Source organism: Cryptomeria japonica, chromosome 6 (genome assembly GCF_030272615.1).
Source record: "Cryptomeria japonica chromosome 6, Sugi_1.0, whole genome shotgun sequence".
Taxonomy (NCBI): Eukaryota; Viridiplantae; Streptophyta; class Pinopsida; order Cupressales; family Cupressaceae; genus Cryptomeria; species Cryptomeria japonica.
The window spans coordinates 281,107,579-281,128,977 of NC_081410.1; the positions used below are offsets into that span (position 1 = coordinate 281,107,579).

Below are 21,399 nucleotides of genomic sequence, written 5' to 3' on the forward strand. Positions count from 1 at the left end.
TTTCTTTGGATATTCTTGTTGGATCTTCATCTTCTTCCCGATACAGCCATGAAGAGATATCTGCTTTGAGGCTCTCTTTATCAAGTGGGCCCCATTGTTGGAAGGTGGTGTTTTGACATTGCATGACTAGTTTTGGGTCCTTTTTTATCTCTTTTGGTTTGCTAAATGACTTAGAAGAGAGAGGGAGGTTGCCTATCAATAAGACGTCCTCCAATTTGTATTCTCTGCAGCCATTGTCCAATATCTTGATTTGATTATTTGGTTGGGATGATGTGGAGGCAACATTTGATATGTCAAATGGAGGCATTGGGGAGGGTCTATTTAGTGGGCAATGGTATGGATGCTTCCTCTCTAATAGTTTGCAATATTGAAAAGGTTGGGGATCACCTTTAATAGTGATCTCTCTGCCATTATAGGGGAATTTGATGCATTGGTGATAGGTGGAGGGTACGACCTACAAGGAATCTGTGCGGGTGTCTTCCCAAGTTGATCAAGGAGGTCATATCGGCAGGTGGAAGACATGGGTGGGGGGTTTGGTGGGGGAGGAACTCCTTGGATGGTGACTCTTCCTCGGCGTGTAGTTGCATTGCAGTCATTCTGTAAATGGGAGGTGGAAGGCGTGGCACCTTGAATGACTATCCTAGCAGGATTTGGTCTGCTTTGGGGAGAAGGAGAATTGACTCCTTGGATGGTTATGACATTGACATGATTGTCTATAGGTTCAATGCGACCTACTAAAAAATCAAAACCGGTTATGTGATTAGCGTAGTCATAACCCATTGCGTTAGATGATGAGCCTTTTCCTTTATCATGCTTCAGGAATGGTTCATGGTACATTTGGAGTTTGTCATTGTTATTACCAGGTTTTGTATTTGCTATCTCATTCTCACCTCTATAAATGAGATCTTGTATGTAGATCTTCAATTTCATACACTTTCGTGTATCATGTCCCTTGATACGATGGTATTCACAATACTCATTTTCACTATACCATCTTGGTTTAGGTTGATTGGGGTCAAACGTGCGAGTGATTGAAAAAACCACTATACCTACTTGGACAAGTTTTTGAAACACCACTTCAATAGGCTCAGCCAGAGGGGTGAAATCTCTTGGAGTCCCATTATTCGATCGGGGTGGTCATCCCTGGATTGAGACATTGTTGTGAGGTTTTTTGGATTGATTTGGATTGTCTTGATTATTGAATTGAAGATTATTGGTGGTGGATTTTGGGGGAGCGACCACAGTTTGGACCTGCTTTGCATCAGTTATACCATCATTGACCACATTTTTGTTTTTGGACCAAAATTTTGGCTTGTCGTTATAATAAGAGGAAGAACTTTGTGTTGATTTCTGGTAATGTTTCAAGGTTCCTTCTTCCAACAAGACACGTTAGAGGGCGAGGCCCTTATCTGTCAATTTTTGGAATGATTTGATACATTGAGATATTAAAGGTCTTGAAAGTTCAGGCACCAAGCTCTTTTGGAATAGCTCAATTTGATGTTGTTCTGGCATGTCCCACTGGAATTTCTTGATAAGATGTCACCATCTTTGTAGGAAATTGGTGAAGGTTTCTTCGGGCCTTTGTTTTGTATTACATAAGTCCATCATAGAAACATCATTACCCATGTTGTATGCATAGTGGGCCACAAATTTTTCTGCCAAGTCTGGAAAAGAAACAATGGCACCTCGTGGTAAAGATGAGAACCATGCCAAGGCGTCTCCCGTGAGACTCTTGGGAAAGAGTCTGAGAAGATAAAGGTCACTATAGGAGACTTCCTAGCATAAGATGTGGAATTCTCAAACATGATCGCGGGGGTCTCCTTTGCCTTCATACTTGGTGAATTTAGGAATCTCAAATCCCAGGGGATATGGTGCAACTGATATAGACGGATCATAAGGACAAAGGCAAAACTCTTTGAACGAGTAAGTTTTCCTTTTATTAGTCTTTTGTTTCATATCCTTGATGATATTCTTCATGTCTTGAATTTCCTTGATGAGGTCTTGTTGTGGGCTTTGATAATGATGAAGTGTATTTGCCCCAAGAATTGAATGAACCAAAGAAGGTGCACCACCACCAATATATTGATATGATGAGGAGGTGGGAACGTGGGATGTGATGACCGATGTCGTTGGGGTTTGAGGGATAGTTGGTTGCAGTCCGCTAATTGTTGTGATGGGATTGAATACGGCCCGGATAAAATTTGTGATATTGTTGGGAGGAAGGGAAGTTTGTGGAATAGAAATTTGTGGTTGAATAGAAGGAGGTGGTATAGAAGTTTGTTGGAGAATGGATGAGATCGGATTTGATAGTGGTATGGATGGTAAGAAGGAAGAAGGTGGGATGGAGAACATGGTGGGAGGTATCGCGGGTGGCATTGATTGACCCTAGATGATTGATGGGGCTGCAATTGATTGAGTTTGAATAGTAGGTGCAGCACTTTGTGTGGGAGCGAGGTCTCCTTGTGGTTGTTGGGTGAGAGCGGATCTATTAAATTCAGGTGGAAGTTGAGCTCCATGTTCAAGGAGAGTTTTCAGAAGTGCAGTAGGATTGTGTTTAATAAACTTTTCCATCATCTCTTGGTTATAAGAATCCGCTATGAAAGTTTGCACTTCCGGACAAAGTTCATCTTGGTTAACCATGTCAAGATTTTGACTTTGATCTTGATCACTAAGTTTCCCACTTTGTGTATGATCTTGCGTGGGATCTTCATATAAGACACCAATGTCTGGCATGCCATATTGTTGTTCAGCCATCTTTTTCTTTTGGGATCGAGTTGTGACCATACACGATATTTGTGATGAAAAGACTTAGGAAAAATGTGATGAAAGGACTTAGGAAATTTGAGGATGATTGATGGAGGAGGTATAGTAGTGATGGTTTAGAAGAAATTTGATGACTAGGTTGTCTTTGGTATGAACATGAAGGATCGATTCGAATGGCAAGTTGTATGAAGGGATACGACCACCCTGATTTGGATGATAGTTGGTGTTTCAAAGGACAAACTTGAATGTTGATGGAGATGACGGACTCTTAGCTTCTCTCTTAGGCTTATGAAAAATGGGACGGACAGAGTTTTGACGCAATTTCTTTTTTTTTGGACTTGGTGTGTGTAATGACTTGGACAATTGTTTGTGTCTTGACAAATGTTTTTGCAAAGTGTTTGGGGATAGTGATGTATTTTTAGTCTACTCTTGGCAAGTATGTATCAAACAAAGAAAACACAGTGATCAAATACATATTATATCAAAGACAGTCATGTTCATATACAACATTCTTAAGGCTGGCAAGGACAATAGTCATTGAATCCCAATTGGTTTCTCATCTACGCTTACCCAGAGCGGACACTTAGATGCTTGACCCCACTGGCTCCCCTCCACGACACTCACTTCTTAGAGCAGCCAAGTATCAATTTCCATGAAAACTCCTCATGGCGAACTTTGTGTCTCTACTAAAGGCCGTAAGAATATGGGTCACTTCAGAGGTCCGACCTCTTGTACCAATGACTAGAAGGTTTTTGGCCACTATGAACAAAGTGTTTAGTAAGTCTTCCCATTAGGAGCTACTCTTCGAAGTTGCGCAAGCGCAATTGAGGCCTATAGCCCAACGAAACACCAAGAATTTAGTAGTCACGCAAGCATGATTGAAATCTCTAGGATCCTACTAAGCACCCAATGTGAGAGTGGACTCTCATATAGCCCCAACCATTAACCCTTTCATAGTCAATGGCCTATTTATTATAGTGAGTTGGGAACCCCAGGTCCGGGTGTACTCACTTGGGTCATTCCCCTCTTACCTTCTCAAAGAGGAAGTTGGGAGGGCAGGCCCGCTAGATGTAAACACACAATCAAACAAGAAAAGGTTGGAGGGTCTGGATTTCTAATCGTCTAGTAAGATGAGAGCATACTTTCCTACCTTTACACTTTTCTTAAAGACACATAAGATAATGGTTTATTCCATTTTAATTAATATCTAAGTGTCTAATTTAAATAAATGCACAATATTTGGTTGAATCAGCTAAGCAACCTGCAAAACCACTTGATTAGTAGTTTGAAAAATGGAGTCTTCAAAAAGCATCCTACAAAACAACTTGATTAGTAGTTTGGAAAAATAGAGTCTTCAACAAGCATCCTACAAAACAATTTGATTAGTTTGGAAAAATAGAGTCTTCAACAAGCATCCTGCAAAAAACAACAAAATAACAAAAATATTGTTTTTTTTTAAATTTTTTGGGAATGAATAGAAAAACATGAATAAAAACTTTTTTACTAATGACAAATGTGGATTTGAAGAAAGCTTTGATGGGTAAATGGGGTTTGACTAGGTTTTTGCCACTTTCCAAGGGAATAGGCAAGTGAAAAATGAGGATTTTGGAGGAGAGATGAAAGAATGGGAAAATTTGTCCAAAAGGGACAAAGAAGCAAAAGTTGGAGATGGATAATATAGGAAAAATTTGGAGGTGATTGGATAAAAGGGGAAGAAGTTATGGCAAACCCTAAAAATAGAGAAATATGGGATTTTGAGCTTCAAAAAGTGGATTTTTGGGATAAGGCCCCCAAGGACGAAAATGTGGAAAATGGCAATGCGAAGAATCTAGTGAAGCTTGGAGGAAAATGGAGTCGAGATAAAGAAGATATGGCGAAAAAACAGAAAAAAATTTACACTTAAAACCTTAGATTTAACAGAGCACACAGAAACCCTAGATTTAACAGAGCAGAAACCATAAATTTAACAGAAAAAAAAAAAATGTCAAAGGTCCGGATTTCTAATTGTCTAGATAGACGAGCATAATATTCTACTTTCACACTTTCCTGCGGTCAGACAGATTATATTTAAACAGAGCAAATAACAGGAAATGAAAAAAAAAGAAATGCAGACTACAATTAGCGCCTAAAAATTTTAGACAAATTAACAAAGCAGACAGTAGCACTAAACAGATAGAAAAGTGTCAAAGGTCCGGATTTCTAATTGTCTAGATAGACAAGAGCATACTCTCCTATTTTCACACTTTCTTGCGGTCAGAGCAAACAGTCATGCTAAACAGAATAGAAAAGTGAAAGGTCTAGATTTCTGATTGTCTATATAGACAAGAGCATACTCTCCTACTTTCACACAGATTATAATTAAACAAAGCAGATAACAGAGCAAATAATAGATCGAATAACAGGAATTCAAATTCCCACAAAAACGCTCGCGCTAATCGCAGAGCTATCGTGTTGAAACTGAAACAGAAACAGAAACAAAAATGAAACAGAAATAGAAAAGAAGTTGTTACGCAGAAATACAGAGCCGCTACTCTGGAACCTGCAAAAAAAATAAAAATTCTGCAGTCGCGTTATTTTGGAACCTGCGTCTCACAACTCACAAAAACCTTAAAAAAAAAAAATATTAGTTCTTAGGGATGTGGGTCCCACCGAGCGTGCCAAAATGAAGAGGAGAAAACAAATTTGAAAGGCAAATGATCAAAACATAATGAAATAAACATGTAGAATGTTAAAATATCATTAAAAGATCATTTCACCTTGCTATTTTGCCTTCTCCTTCGGATTGAGCTTGATGAAGTGAAGGTGCCCCTTGATAATGCTCCACTTAATGTGCTCCTTTGATTGTTGGATGTGGATGGCTCTCCAATGTTGTGCACAAATGGAATGGATTTAAAAAATGATAAGGATGAGATGATCAAGTTGCCAAGATGATTTCCTGGGTTCAAAAGGGCAGCATAAACTTATTGGATTTCAAGATGTTTTGAATGAAGGGATGGAGCCCTATTTTATAGGAAGAGGAGGAAAACGAATGGCTAGGATGAATTTGAGATGAAGGGCTAAGATTTACTTGTGAGCTCACACAAGGTCCAAGGGAGGGTGTGGAGACCAAGAAATATGCCTTAAAGGCATTTCGTATCTCCACACTCCACAAGATGCATTGGAGGAATTAAAAATTCTTCAAAAAAAGATATCATGGGGATTGGAGGAATAAAAAGGAATTAAAAATTCCTTGGGAGAGGGGATGCCTAGAGGAATGTGTGATTTCGAAAATCTTACATTCAGCTAGGAAAAGAGCATTTAAAACTAGTGGCTGGATGAAAAGGACAAAAAGTTGACTTTGTGGTTAATCATGATTATTAACCATTAACGACTCATTAGGAGGGGGATTAGAGGAAATGTTAGGTGGGATTAATATTTGTAGGAGAATTTGACTAGGAGAGAGAATGAGTGGAGGGAATAAAAAATTAGAAGAATAATGTTAAGTGAGTTTAGGAAGTTTCTAGAAGAATTTGTTAGGTTAATGATGAATTAGGAAGATGATTTGTAGGAATCATGTAGGTTAACTAATTAATTGAGCTAAGAGGAAGATTTGTGAGGATTTGATTTTTTAGAAGAATAAAGAAAGGGATTGATTTATTAAATAAATCAATCACATGCTATATTGACAATATTAATTATATTTAATTAATATTGAGAGGAATTTGAATTAACATAATTAATTAATTAATTATGCGAGGAATTAAAAATAATTAAAATAATTATTTTTAAGTGTCTACATTACTTGTCATATAAAATCTTTTACCTTAGGTTATGAAAAAACTATCATTTGGGTCAATTATTTTATTTAAATAAATAATTACAAGTGTTTAATACTTTGATTTAAATGAATTATTTTAATAAGTATTTGTATAAGTATTTAAATATTGTTGATCCTTCCAAATAAAACCTAATTGAAGGTGAGATATTTTAATTTTCAAACCAAGGAATTTGATTGGCTTATCTTTATGTGCAAAAAATAATGAGAGGCTGATGAATATTTGCTGAAGAATTTTATCAAGATGAAGAATAGAAGGCACATTATTAAAGCATCATTTAGTATTTTTTAAGGGTTCTCATTTGTAATTTTTTATTAAACCAAAGGGAGTGTCCTTTGGAGGGAAACTGTCTGTAACTCCCTTTTGTGTATGAAAGGGTGTGTCCTTTCAATATGTCTTTTAATTCACATACTTATAGGGAGTCATTTTTTTTATGTAAAAGGGGGGGAAGTCAGAAGGGCGACATGCTATAGGGATTGAATATCATTCTGTATCAGAGAAGTCTATAGGAAGAAGAAGTATCATTTTGTGCAAGCAATCTGTAATGAAGTATTTACAAGTGTAGCTTGTGTATACAATTAGTTCCTGAAGATTAATATACAAGGTTCATTGTCTCTTTTTCAAATATTGTTTACACTTTAGTGTTGATGAGTTATCTTTGTCCTCTTGATAAATCTATTTATAGAATTTCTATGATGTGAATCACATGATGTTGCATTAAGTGAAAGATTGAGTTCTTATTGTTTGTGTAACGCATACTGAACCTTCATAGTTGATGAGAAATCGTCTCTTAAGTTGATAAGATATTTTGTCCACAAAGTGTCATATATATTCTCGGATAGAGGTACTAGTCTATTATTGATCTTTTAAGGTTTTGATCTGTATGCATTCAAGGTCCTTGATAGAGAAACATTCTTCCCAAATCCTATATGAACTGATCTATGTAGATTTTATTTAAGTCTTGAAAGCAATCTCATTTTCAATATACATTTACAATCATTTCTTTTCAAAGCATTAAGTTAAAGCACATAATAAAGCATAGTTGCAGAACAATAATTTGTCAGTTGTGTAAACTTGCTAAAAGTTTTAAATCCACTATAAATAACCTCTTTTGTGCTTGAGAGGAAGAGGCACACCCACCTAGGTTCAATGGAGCTTAAAGTTCAGAGGGATTTGGCAAGTCTTTTGGTCTTCCAATCTGTGGTTTTGGGAACCAACACAAACTTCAAAGCTTGGTATGAGAAAATGCGCATAGAAGTTCATGGATTACCTTATCAACCATCCACATTTAGCTCATAAATGCCTCAAAATTATCCAAGTTCCACATATCCATGTCTCCCATCCTAGCCCATTTACCAAGTAAATCTCAGTTCATTCTTGTTCTATTATAACATATATACTATCCAGGGAACCAGATGCCTGAAACAAGCGTCATGTGTAGTTCCCCCGTCTTCTTGCACTCTACACTTGGGGGAAATCTCCATCCATGCTTCCCTACCATCTGCATTATCCATATCCATTATCATCTATCCATATCCTATCTAAGTCCATCCTCATTTCCTATCTTTGGTCTTCACTATCCTATTGATATCCATTATCATCTATCCACATCCTATCTAAGTCCATCCTCATTTCCTATCTTTGGTCTTCACTATCCTATTCATATCCATTATCATCTATCCACATCCTATCTAAGTCCATCCTCATTTCCTATCTTTGGTCTTCACTATCCTATCCATATCCTCCATCTCATATTCCTCATCATATCTAAGTCCATCCTCCTTTCCTATCTTGGGTCTTGATTATCCTATCCATATCCTCCATCTCATATCTCTCATCTTATCCAAATTCATCCCTCATTCCTAGAGAAAAAATAATGTGTATGCATGCTTTGAGAAAATGTAAGCTCAAATTCCTCCTCCATTCATATCCACCACGCATTATCCTTCAATCTCACACATATTTATTCACCATCCTTCTAGCCTTAATTGGGGCATTTTCCTCCTTTGAAACATAGTTCTTGGATCCCCATTCCACCTATCGTCCATCCTTTAGTCCTCCATATCCTATCACCATCCATCTCCTTAATCCCTTCACCCCCTATCCAAGGAATCTCTCCATCCATCCATCCTCTTACCAAGCCTTCCCTTGTCATTGGTCCCCCTCCATTTATCCTATATCCACAAACCAATCCCATCATATCATATCATATTCCCCATCCCATCCAATCCTATTCAATTATTTATCCCCCTCCCATTTTATCCAATCCATTTATGACCCCCATCACACTGAGCTTTTCCCATCTATCTGAGCTTATATTGACTCACACGCAATTCAAACACCCATCCATACTGTGCTAATCAAATCCAAGTGGAAATCCTCTCACCTAGAGATCCCGAACATCATCTTGTCTCTTGCATCTATCAATCTATTTGTACCCTGCCCATCGGGATGCATCCTTCCCATGTCTGGCAGTTTATCCAAATCAATCTTCCTACCCATTGGGATGCATCCTTCCCATGTCTGGCAGTTTATCCAAATCAATCTTCCTACCCATCGGGATGTATCCTTCCCATGTCTGGCACCCTAACCAAATCCATGTCCCACTCTTGGCAAGAGATGTCATGATTGATCTTTTCGCTCTAACTTTTTTATCTTGTGTCCCTGGACTGTACATGTTCAGGGCTGCCCTGATCATCCTATATCTCGATATGTCTTGGTTGGTGTATAATGGGGCATTATTTTTGTGGTATGTCGTGTTTGATGGTTTCTCTTGTACGATCCTATAGTCTTGCACTTCAATCATCATCGATGTTTGGGAACCTATGTACATAGAGATACCTATTGTTTGAGAGTCTAGTCCACGCCCCAAATATTCAAAACATCTTGATTCCTATAATCAGTGGCATGGATAATCTGTGGCAATATCAAAACTAGGTTTGCTCTCCACATCTACACAACAAGAAGTAGATTGAGTAGCTGGCTTCATCATTAGTGCACCAAGGAGCAGGTGGGTAAGCATACTTCATTCCGCACTATGAGAAGGAAAGTAGGTGGGTTGGTTGGCTTGAACAATGGAAGGTCATCCACTCCATTTCATTCATTCATCCCATTTCACCCATTTATCTTGGAGACTCCAATTTATTCATTCGCTCCCCCTTCATCATCTTCATCTTTTCATTATCTAGTCCTCCTATCCATTTCGAGAGCACACTTGTGTTCTTAGAATCCGCATGTCCTCTCGAGGGGGCATACCACTACCTCCTCATCATCCTTCCTCATTTCACCTATGACTGATACATCATGCTACTAGTCCTTATTCTTTCCATCCACTATGTTTTATTCTTCTTTGATATAACTTCACTTCATGACACTATATCAAAGAGGGGCAAAATGTAAACACCTAAAATTAATTAAATTAATATTTAATCAATTTAAGCATGTCAACATAATTAACCAATTTAATTGTGTTAATTCCCCTCTTCTTAAGGTTAATTAAATCAAATTTAATTAATTTTATCACTATAGTCCCATAATTAATTTATCAAAATTAATTATTCCCCATTCTTCTAAAGACACCTGGATCATTATTTCTTCTAAAACCCACTTAGTTAATTAATTTTAATTAATTAGCCTAACTAAAGTGATTCCTACAAATCATTTCTCCTAATCTTCACTTAGCCTAATTAATTCTTCCTTAATCATACTTATCATTATTCTCCAATTTTATATTCCTCCACTCATTCTTTCTCCACATGTTACATCCTCCTAACTTTCCCACTTGCTCTCTAATCACTCATTAAGCCACCTAATCAATCCCCTTAATCATTTGCCCATCCCTAATCACCTTGATTCTTTCAAAGAAATTCAAATTATTTGAATCTCCCCATGCATCCTCTTCCCAAGGAATTTTTAATTCCTTTATCCATTTAGTCTTCCCACACATCCTCTTATTTTGGAATTTTTAATTCTTCCTCCCTCCTCACAAGGAATTTTTAATTCATTTTTCTCTTCCCAATGTACTTGGGAGCTCTTCCCCATGAACCTTGAGAGGTGTGGAGGCAAGAAATGTCTTTATGGAATATCTCTTGAATCCCACACCTTGTCCTCTCAATCCATGTGCTCCCTCTCAAATCGATCTCAACCCTTCATCCCAAAATCAATCTTAGAACTCCATTTTGGCCTCCTCCAATCTATAAATTGGAGTCTCTTTTCCTCACAAATTATGAAAAATTCACTTTTCATACATTCTTATGCTAGCCATTTCATCTCTTCATCAACTTCTCATCTAATCTTATGTTTTTAATTTAAAATCCATATCATCCATCATGCCATCATAATGCCCAAATCTTCTCTCATCTAATCCATATCCATCATCATTCAAATCCAATCCAAATCCCAATCAAGGAGCTAATCCAAACAAGTTAAGGAGGGGCACATCCTTGGCTTCACCAATAGCTCAATCAAAGGAACAAGAGAGAACTCTCTCTTGCAAGGTATAAGAATCTTGGTTTATACTTTATTTGGTTTTTTATGTTTATTTGGGTTTAAACTACCATGTAACCTTGCATTGGTTTTACCTTTCTTCAATTCACGTTGCTTGTGGATGTTTATAGATTGGGTCATATCCGTGTTGATGGTCTGCATTGATCATTGTACGCGTTATTAATTATTTTCTTGATCCGGTAGTGCTCTTCGTGTTATGCAAGATTCTTGGTGATTGTAGCATGTTGCAGATTTTCTAGGCGTAATTCTTGGCTATGTTTCTTGGTTGCAGTATTGATTGAGGTCCAGACTATGTCTTAGCCGACATTGTTTTGGTCCGCATGTATTGTTGTAGCATGTGAGGTTATATTCTTGTTAATTATGTTGAGGGTTGAGGCGACCTTGAAATATAGGTTGATGATTTGTATAAATATATGTAATATTCATTTGTGAGATGTATTTGCATTGCATTTGTGAGTGTGTGATCGAGTAAGTGTGCGAGCAAGTGTTTATATCTTTTGGAAGTGTGAAACGAAGTGTGTGGCAGAGCATATTTGACTGTGCTTAACTGGAACTGTAACCGGGGATGTGGAGATGTTATTTCATCAATTCATGATCCTCTAGATGTAATCAGAATGTTTTTGTAAGACAGTGAGTCTTCCTTAGGGTTGTAGCCCTTCTTGTTTTGTGATTTGAGTAGTGAGCTCTAGGCAATGTGTCTGAATTCATGTGCATTTCCCATTGTAATATTTCACTTACTCATAACAGGGTATTATCTCATTGTGGGTAGGTTCCCGTCGTGCCGTGTTTTTTCCCTTAACCGGGTTTTCCACGTTGAAAATATTGTTGTTATGTGTTTTATTGATGTGGTGTTGATTTGTTCTTTCATTGCTAATTATGAGATTTGAATTTAAGTTTGAATTGTGTTGAGTTTGTGAGCAAACTGATTCACCCCTCCACCCCCTTCTCAGTTTGTTGCCTTGTTGCCAACATTTTTTTAGGTAGAACAATATCTTTAATTTTCTAATCATATGGGACAATGACATGTCATACTAGCATTCAATCCAATGGCCTTCACATTTTAGTGTTAAAACCATTCCATTGTAATATTTTTGTAAACTATATTTCATTCATTTCTCTTATATTTTGGCTTAGTTATATTTTACATTTTCTATATTCTAAAGTAGTTATAGAATTTTAGTTTTACTTTGTTGAATAATAATAAAATACATTTAATTGAAACTCGCAAATTCTAACATAAATGCAATGAAAATCATTTGATTAATATACTTAACTAAATTGTCACTTTTTTCTTTTACACAAATATGTTATGTGATAAATGAGAATTGTCATGTGCAAATGGATAATTGTTAAAGCTATTCATTAGTTTCACACATCTTAAGATTGCTTAAGTTACTAGAAACAGTATCTAAATGTGCACTTGAGTGTCGATTTTTAACTAAAAAATGTGCAATGCTAGACTAATAAACCTATAAATACTACTGTCAAAACCATTCAATTACACCAAAAGATTTTATTCGTAATAGTTCAAAGATTGTAAATAAACCTTATTCAAAGAACATTGAAGGTACAATTTTCCTATTATACAATAAATTGCATTAAAAAGAAAAAAAAAATCCTCTTCAATGTGTTATATCAAAGGATTTGCTGATATGAATCCCCAAAAAAGAGATTCATATTAGAAACTATAGGGGAGATGATTCACTAGTCATGTGGGATAATTTTGCATCTCCCTAGCTCTTAAATAGTACATTGAATTTCTTTGATAATTTGACCATGTACTTATTAGTGATTTTGTCGCTTCAACATATTGCTTAGCATCTAGGTCATCATTAACAATACTACATCACTTGTTTCTATATTGAGTTGTCTAACATCCCCAACAGTAAACGTTGACCTAAAATATGTGAATCAAATATAGTTATATACATCTTACATTATATAGGGGAGGTGACCCAGTAGTTGAGTGTGTTCCAGTAGTTGTGATAGCACTTGTTGATTTAATGCCCAATATTTTTGACAATATTGTATCAATAGTTGTGACTTTAAAGTTCTTATTGTTGATGATGACTACACATAATTGAATTAAATGTATACCTTAGATCTAGAAAAATGACAGATCATGTTATGCTACATCAACACACCACTAAAACAAGACTTAGGTGAAGAGCACCAATAGATAACATAGTTCCAATAACCGTCACCTTATTGTCATGTTGACCCCCCAATAGTCGTCATAGTGAAAACACCATTAATAAATTTGTTTTGTACCAATAGCTGATCATTTTTTGTAATTAATTGGCCTATTTGTGCACAACTATTAGAACATTTGTCCCATTTGTGCACCACTATTGGAACATTTGTGCACCACTATTGAGACATTTGTCAACAAGTACTAACAATTTTGAGTTAACAGTTACTAGAACATCTTTAGTTAGGCATCAAGCAACACTTTGAAATGTGTACTTATGACCTTTATGTGCATAATTGATTCCACAACGTGCATCGTTACTACCCAAAAGCCAGATCAATAGCTATAAGCAGTTAAGTCGCATACGAAGACAACTAAAAAGAAAAAATCATAATCCAATGTACCATTTAGGATTTGTGGGTGCGTGAAGTTAACTATGACGACTACTGGTGCTCTTCCCCTAGTGCACAAGTATCGGTTTCACTTTTTTCTTGGGTTGTTTTGAACACCTTGGCAAAAAACATGTTGATGTGACATCATATTTGATGATGTGACCCTCAAAACTTAGTTAGAAGCAAGGGACTTGCCAAGTAAGCTCTTATAAAAAATTGAGTGATTTCAAAATTTCACATAAGATTTTGAGAGTTAGAAATTAGGATGCTCGACTACTGAATTCTCTTCCCTAATTAATTTTTTTTTATGTAACATTAAAATTAAATTTTTTGTTCATTTATTAAATAAAAATATAACTACTAATCCCCACTTTCACAAATAACAATTAAAAGTGGAAAAAGAGATGTCCTTGCTACCCAACCGTACGGAGGTTAGTGGACCACCCACGTAACTGGGTCCTCTCTCTTAGCTATGCCGACCAAAACATTTAATGCGAAGTTAATAAAGCACAGAAATCTTATCAAAATATCCAACATCCGGTACATTGTAGAGAATAATTTTGTTGAAACGATATTGAATAATCGATGGATATGTTGAAATAACATACAAACATCAATGAAATGTCAATCGTCCACGTACGACATTTCCAACTAGGAAAAAAGGCTTTATAGTCATATAAGAAAGTGGATTTAAATACATGGGTGTAGTCTAAAGAAAGGCTGAGAAGAAATCTTTCAGATAAAATACAAAGATATAAAACCCTAGCTGTTACACTCTAGATGCGAATAATGGAATAGAGTGCTGAAGATAAGCTGCTGCAGCTGCAACTCCACTTCCCAATTTTACTGGGTATCCAACATCCTTCAATATCATTTCCACGCCACTAAGGCATCCCAGCAGTTGTAACTGTATCCACAGCAAGATGAAATCAAGTGGTGATAAAAATGCAAATTGTAGTGTAGCACTTACACGGAGGAAACTATGTGCCACCATTTAAACCACATACATATACAACTACTACTAAACAAGCCCCCTGTAAGTGTTCTGTTTCTAGATGCCCTTGGCGACCATTAACACTAACCAGTAGAAACCTATTACACTGCAAATCATCGCTATTAACCTACAAATATAAATTACAACCCAAAACCTTGCAATTTAACCTGACATTATAAGAAAATGGCATTATATTGCGGAGGAAAAGGAAAACTTTTACCTCATTTACGTTTCCAAGGTGTCCTATTCTAAACGCCTTGCCGGCAACTTTGTTGAGGCCCAGTCCCAAACTCATATTGTATCTATTCCATGCCCTTTTCACAATATCTGCACTATTAATGTAAGGCGGAATAATCACTGCTGTAACAGTGTCACTGTACCATTCCTCTCTCTGAGAGCAATTTTTCAACCCCCATGCTTCTACAGCAAGCCTGCCAGCCACGCCATATTTTAAAAAAAAAAAGCCTAAACTGATGTAAAATGATTCATGACTAGTGTGCCATCAATTTGAGCATTCACCCAATTAGGAAGTTAAACTGAGGTCTTGATTCGAATCAAGTGACATGAAAGTGGCTGAGTGAAAAAAGTCGTAACATTTGATGTTGAAAAGTAAAGTTTCTGGTGAAAATACTGTGCTTAATTTGTATACATTGAGATTTTAAATCACGAGATTAGCATAAAAGATCAGATCTTTGATGTGATTCAAAACATTAATGTAAACAAATTATACCCAATTTTTCTAGAAAATGTTCCGATCGATCTAATGGACTATGAAAATCTTGAGTACGATGCATGTGACGTTGCAAACTCAAAAAACCTTAAAAACAAACCTGGTGGCCCTTCCTAACCGGGCGTGTCTGGCAAAGACATTATTTAGTCCTTCCTCAAATAGAAGGTCAAGCGCTGCGCGCAGCCCATATAGAAGTTGAATGGAAGGTGTATAGGGCCAAAAAGTCCCCAACTTGTAGAATTTCAAATAGTCATTCCAGTCAAAAAACACTCGCAATGACTTTGCACTCTTGGCTGCTTCCATGGCCTTTGGGCTTGCACAGATTATACCCATTCCAGTTGGCATGGAGAGAGCTTTTTGAGAGCCAGTAAGTGCTACATCCACTCCCCATTCATCCATGCGGAAGTCTAGAGCACATATAGAAGACACACCGTCCACAAGAAGCAATGCAGGATGCCCGCAATCATCTGCACAATGCAATATAACATTGATGAAAACACACTTGTTCTAGAAGTTAATCCTCTCACCACACAAAGCATCAAAATGTTGATGTCGACAAAATCAAATCAGTATAATTTTTTATTTTTCCAGAAGCTCCTTCTCTCAAGATATATAAAGCATTATGTAATTCCATGCTTACCAAGCACTCTCCGTACAGCTGCCAAATTGTTGGTGACACCAGTTGCAGTCTCATTGTGTACAATGCAGACAGCCTTTACTTTGTGTTCTTTATCTTGTGCAAGCTTTGCACTTAATACATCAAGATTAGCCCCTCGTCCCCATTCCGAGCTTACAACATCAACGTCGAAGTTGAGACGTTGCATTTGGTCAATCCATAATAGACTGAACTGGCCTATCTCAAAAGAGATTATTCGATCTCGTGGCGAGAGCGTGTTGGTCAGAGCACTTTCCCACGCACCAGTACCTGATTCATTCAAATTCAAACCAATTACAAAATGCTCTCTCCTTTACTTTGGTGATTACATAAGCTGCTCTAACTTAAGCCTTCCTAATACTTCACCATAGATCACTAGACAGACGTTGAGCTGGTAAATCCAGGAAACTAATTACATATATCATTCTTTCAAGCTCACATCACAGGAGACACTATTTTTTAACTTATTGAATAATTCTTACAAAATTCAGGATCTATTAAAAGCATAAACAATTTTACGTATGGAGATTAAGTAGCATCATTTATAAAAAAATCATAACATTCATTCTTGTGCATTTCCAGCCTTTATTTTCTATTTTTTATTATCTTTTTTATTTTTTATTGATTTAAAATTCAAAAAATATTCATATAATATTTACAGTATATAAATCTTTATTTTCTTAGTGACAATAAAAGTAAAACAACATATTTTGTAATTTTATTTTTTTCAATAAAAGTGGATTATTCCATTAAACTTTTTTATTAATATTTTTTATTCATAGTTTGTAATTATTGATAATATAAAGTAAAGTTTAAACAACAATAAAATAATTATTACTAATTAAAATGTATCAGATATTAAAAAGGTATACAAAATTAAATTTCAAAAATAAAAAAATTGACGTAAGAAGTTTGAATTCTGATAAGAACACAGTAACTAGAATTCTAGGAGAACCTATCACATAGAAAATGTATTTAAATCATTTTTTTGAGAAACAGAAAATTAAATCAGAAAAGCCCCCATTTAATGAACTTGTAACATAACCTAAACCTGTAAAATTAAAAAAAACAGTAACAGATGCCTCAAATTGTAATGAGAATGAGAGGAATTGAAGCGAAGAGAACGCAGTAGGAGTTCAAAAACAATAACAGATGCCTAAAATAGTAGTGAGGAAAGAGAAAAATTGACGCAAATTAGCTGTAGTGGGAAATCAAATACAGATGCTTAAAATGATAGTGAAGAAAGAAATGAATTGAAACGAAAATAGCTGTAATAGGAATTCAAAAACAATGACAGATACCTAAAATAATAGTTAATTGAAGCGAGAAATGAATTGAAACGAAAATAGCTGTAATAGGAATTCAAAAAGAATGACAGATACCTAAAATAATAGTTAATTGAAGCGAAGATATATACCTGTTTTAAGAGTTCAAAAACAATAACAGATGCCTATGCCTAAAATAGTAGCGAAGAAAGAAGAATTGAAACGAAAATAGCTGTAACAAGAATTAAAAAACAATGACAGATACCTAAAATAATAGTGAACTGAAGCAAAGATGCCTGTTTTAAGAATTCAAAAACAATAACAAATGCCTAAAATAGTAGCGAAGAAAGAGAAGAATTGAAGCAAAGATGCCTGTAAAAAGATTTCAAAAACAATGACAGATACCTTAAATAACAGTGAATTGAAGCGAAGATAGCTGTTTTATGAATTCAAAAACAAGAACAGATGCCTAAAATAGTAGCGAAGAAAGGGAAGAGTTGAAACAAAGATGGCTGTAACAAGAATTCAAAAACAGTAAGAAATAGTGAAGAAAGAGAAGAATTGAAGCGAGGATACCTGTAGTAGGAATTAAAAAGGTAGTGCCAGAGGTAGTTTTGAAGATTCTCTTGACATCTTCAAGAAGGGTTTTGGTAAAGGCAGGAATGGCAGGGGAGCGGTAGTCCTCATTGTTCCTGTTCATAGCACGCAGAACAGGCTCAGGGATGTTGACAGGCCCCGGCACAAACAAATGATTCCTCCCAGGTGCATAGTAGTAATCCATTTTCTCTTCCCCTGCAACTGCAATTGTGCGCCTCTTTCCAGGGTTTTATCGTTTAATATAATGAGGATAATAATATAAATAAAGCAAGCCTCTAAATATGGGGACGAGATTTGGATGGGTATCGTGTGGCCAAGCCCAATCTTAGCCTATATGACGATGCTAATGAGGACATCGATGTAGACTGACCTACGAATACGCATGCCCTTTTATTTTATTTTATTTCATTTCTCATTTGCCTCATTTATCTTTTTCTATCATCCCTGCATTATAAAGATTCCATTTTCATTTCACTTTACTTTATCTTTATAATTGTAATATGTAAGTGATAAGATTGTATTATTATTATTTTTTTATTTTTTATAATTAAATGTTCTTTATTTTCCATGTTCTCGAAGGTGGGGATTTATGGAAAATAACACTAAGCATGCCAAATCCTCGAAAATTCTCCCCTTTAGTGATCTAGTTGTCGGTAATTTTCCAGTCTCTCTGACTTGATCTAATATGTTCAGGGTTATATAGAAGGCTTGAGAATTCATTAGACACCTTGTTACTACTAATAGGATCATCGATAGTAATAATTATGTTTGTGGAGAGAGGTCCATCTGGTGGAATTTGCTCCATAAGGATAAATCGCTTGCTCTCATCCAACGTTGCTCTGCCAAGAGCTGGTCTCATAAAGGCATTTGTTGTTTTAATGACATTATTTATAATGGTAATTTGATTTCTTGGTTTGATCTTAGTTAGAAGTATCATTTGCCACCTTCTAATTGGAAGACTTATACTATGATGAGGGAGGTTTGTCTTAGCCTTGACCTCCCCAGGCTGTGTGAGGTGATTTCAGATAGGTTCATATCCGACACATGGGTGGATGGATCGCCACTTATGAATACCCGGGCTAAAATGGTTTATGATGCATTATCTTCTAACTTAGATCTGATTACTCATATTAACTATGTATGACATTTGAATTGCAGCAGTAATGATTGACATAAAGTCTTCACCCAACTTTGGGATAGTAATATCTTGCCTAAAAAGAAAGGATTTAAGTGGTTTTTTAATTTGCATTGGCTTCCTATCAAGAATAATCAAAATGATATTGATGTGTGTAATATTTGCGAGATTGTAGACACTACTATGAGTATTTCCTTTGATTGCATTTTTGCTAAGGAAATTTGGAATATGTTTGAAATTAACTTTGCTAATGGTTTCACTCATCATGATATTGTTAATGGTTACATTAAAGGCATTAAAAAAATAGTCATATTTTCTATTCTTTGTTATCTTGTTAAAATAGACTATTTGGAAATTTAGGAATGAGGAAAGGTACCAGAGAAAGGATAGGTTGCTTACTGAGTCTCTAAGGAGACTCAATTTTCAAAATATTGATGTGCAGGTTTCCATAGTGATGAGACTTGCAGTATAGAAGTTCGAGAGATTCATAGAAGATGAAATCACAAGAGTCTATCTATTTGAGCTTTCTCATGGCTATACCTGGTCCAAATTCAATGTGGAAAGGTCCTCTTTTGTCAAAGCACTAGAGGTTGTTATGCACAAGATAAATGAAGGCAAGAAGATGGAATGCCAATATCAGGCCTAGTTATTCTTTGGAATAAGATTGCCATTTGGATGGAAAGCCCCCTAGGATGAACTTCCTAGATTGAGCACTAAAGTCTTTTGTATATCATGTTCATCATATATAGCATGTTTTGAGTATATAGGCCATAATATATATCGAGTTTTGATTGAATGTATATTGTACCAGATGTATATAGGCCCCATTTTGTGGTTGGGGTATGAAATTACATGAGTTGATCTTGTATAGTGCTGGATATCTTTTTGTAGCAGCTAGGGGAGGTCTGATAATCTGGCCATTTTCTAAACAATGTATATGATCTTTTTCTCTATATATAATACAAAAAATAATGTTATTTATTGTATTAGTATTCAACTTATCTTATCAATGTATAAGACAATTTTAATCTTCAATCTCTCATTTAATAGACTTATTTATTGTTTTTCTCTATATTTAATATAGAAAAAATGTTATTTATTGTCTTAGTATTCAACTTATCTTATCAATGTATATTACAATTTTAATCTTCAATCTATCATTTAGTAGACTTATTTATTGTTCTAGTAAAAAATAATTAATCTACTTGAATTTTATTTTTTTAAGATTAAGTGTTACATGTAATTCTATTCTTAAAATTAAATTATATGGGAGAAAATCCATCAAGAAGAGAGTACATATACTCTTTTATTTCTTATATTCAACTTCACTCCTACACCTGGAAAATAGAGTTTTCACTTGAACTTATAATGTTGCATTTCTACCACCATAACTTCTATATATATATATATATATATATATATATATATATATATATATGTATAGCATTTTCACCCTCAAAATAGGGCAAACAAGTTAGTTATCATGTTCCAACACCTTCCTTTGGTAAATCCAAGCATTTAATAAATAAAACAATGCATGTTGTAAGCTCATTACCCGACTTTTGTCCTATCTTAGAAGATCACTTTTGTCTTTATGAGATGTTATAACTATCCAAAAAATCATTAAAGCTTCCAAAATAACCTCATGGGGAGTTGGAATCCTACAATCAAATTAACCTCAAGATTCCTCTCTAGTAAATAATAACTCACTATTTGTAAAAGTTAGTTATTGACCTCAGCAAAAATTTCCCATGGTAAAAAATAATTAATGTTGATGGTGAATCCCTCATCCCTTATGAATGATTTATAAATAATATTAAGAGTAATTAAATACAGAAGACTTATAAAGTTGATGGAACGTTAATTGTAACATTCTCCAATTTCATGCCATACATTGTAAATACATCTATAGAAAAATAAAGATCAATTAAGTATTAGGAATAAGGCACAAGACCTTTTAAAATTTTATGTGCTCATAGTTTTAATAAGTGAATACGAAAATGCAATATTCAGTTGAGTGCTAATCTTCTTCAACTCTATTTATCCATTAGCAATCATTTCATGACCAAAATGGTATTATACATCCATATCCTTAGTCTATGTGTGATACACAAGATTCTTGGCCAAACAAATTATGCTCTAGCTATCACAACAATTTTGGATAGTCTTGCAATTGAAATCAATACTTGTATACAATCTTTTAACCATATTGACTCCTTAGAGACATATGGGTAGTGTAGACACCAAAAATAGCGTTCCTCTAACCATTGATCTTTGTCCATAATTAATATTTTTTAAGTAATAATCAACCTACTAATCACCCCCCCTCACCATATTAATTAAAAGTAAAATTATA

At 35.3% G+C, this 21,399-nt stretch overlaps 1 protein-coding gene across 1 annotated transcript; it reads right to left on the reverse strand.

The window, feature by feature from the left end:
• Window positions 1-14,166: 14,166 nt before the first annotated feature.
• On the reverse strand, window positions 14,167-18,265 carry LOC131032106 (serine--glyoxylate aminotransferase). Its single transcript, XM_057963035.2, has 5 exons — window positions 17,888-18,265; window positions 16,032-16,316; window positions 15,492-15,858; window positions 14,882-15,092; window positions 14,167-14,574 (listed from the first exon to the last, which is right to left on the reverse strand). The coding sequence occupies exons 1-5, from the start codon at window positions 18,090-18,092 to the stop codon at window positions 14,437-14,439; spliced, it is 1,206 nt and encodes a 401-aa protein (XP_057819018.1). The 5' UTR covers window positions 18,093-18,265; the 3' UTR covers window positions 14,167-14,436.
• Window positions 18,266-21,399: the final 3,134 nt, after the last annotated feature.

What these genes read in the sequence shown, in the direction of transcription:
- LOC131032106 (XM_057963035.2), bottom strand. Translation starts at nt 18,092, where the DNA reads ATGGATTACTACTATGCACCTGGGAGGAATCATTTGTTTGTGCCGGGG. An exon ending in AGCTGTACGGAGAGTGCTTG is followed by an intron (nt 15,859 to 16,031) that starts GTAAGCATGGAA and finishes TGCATTGTGCAG; the next exon opens with ATGATTGCGGGCATCCTGCA. An exon ending in ACCTTGGAAACGTAAATGAG is followed by an intron (nt 14,575 to 14,881) that starts GTAAAAGTTTTC and finishes CTGTGGATACAG; the next exon opens with TTACAACTGCTGGGATGCCT.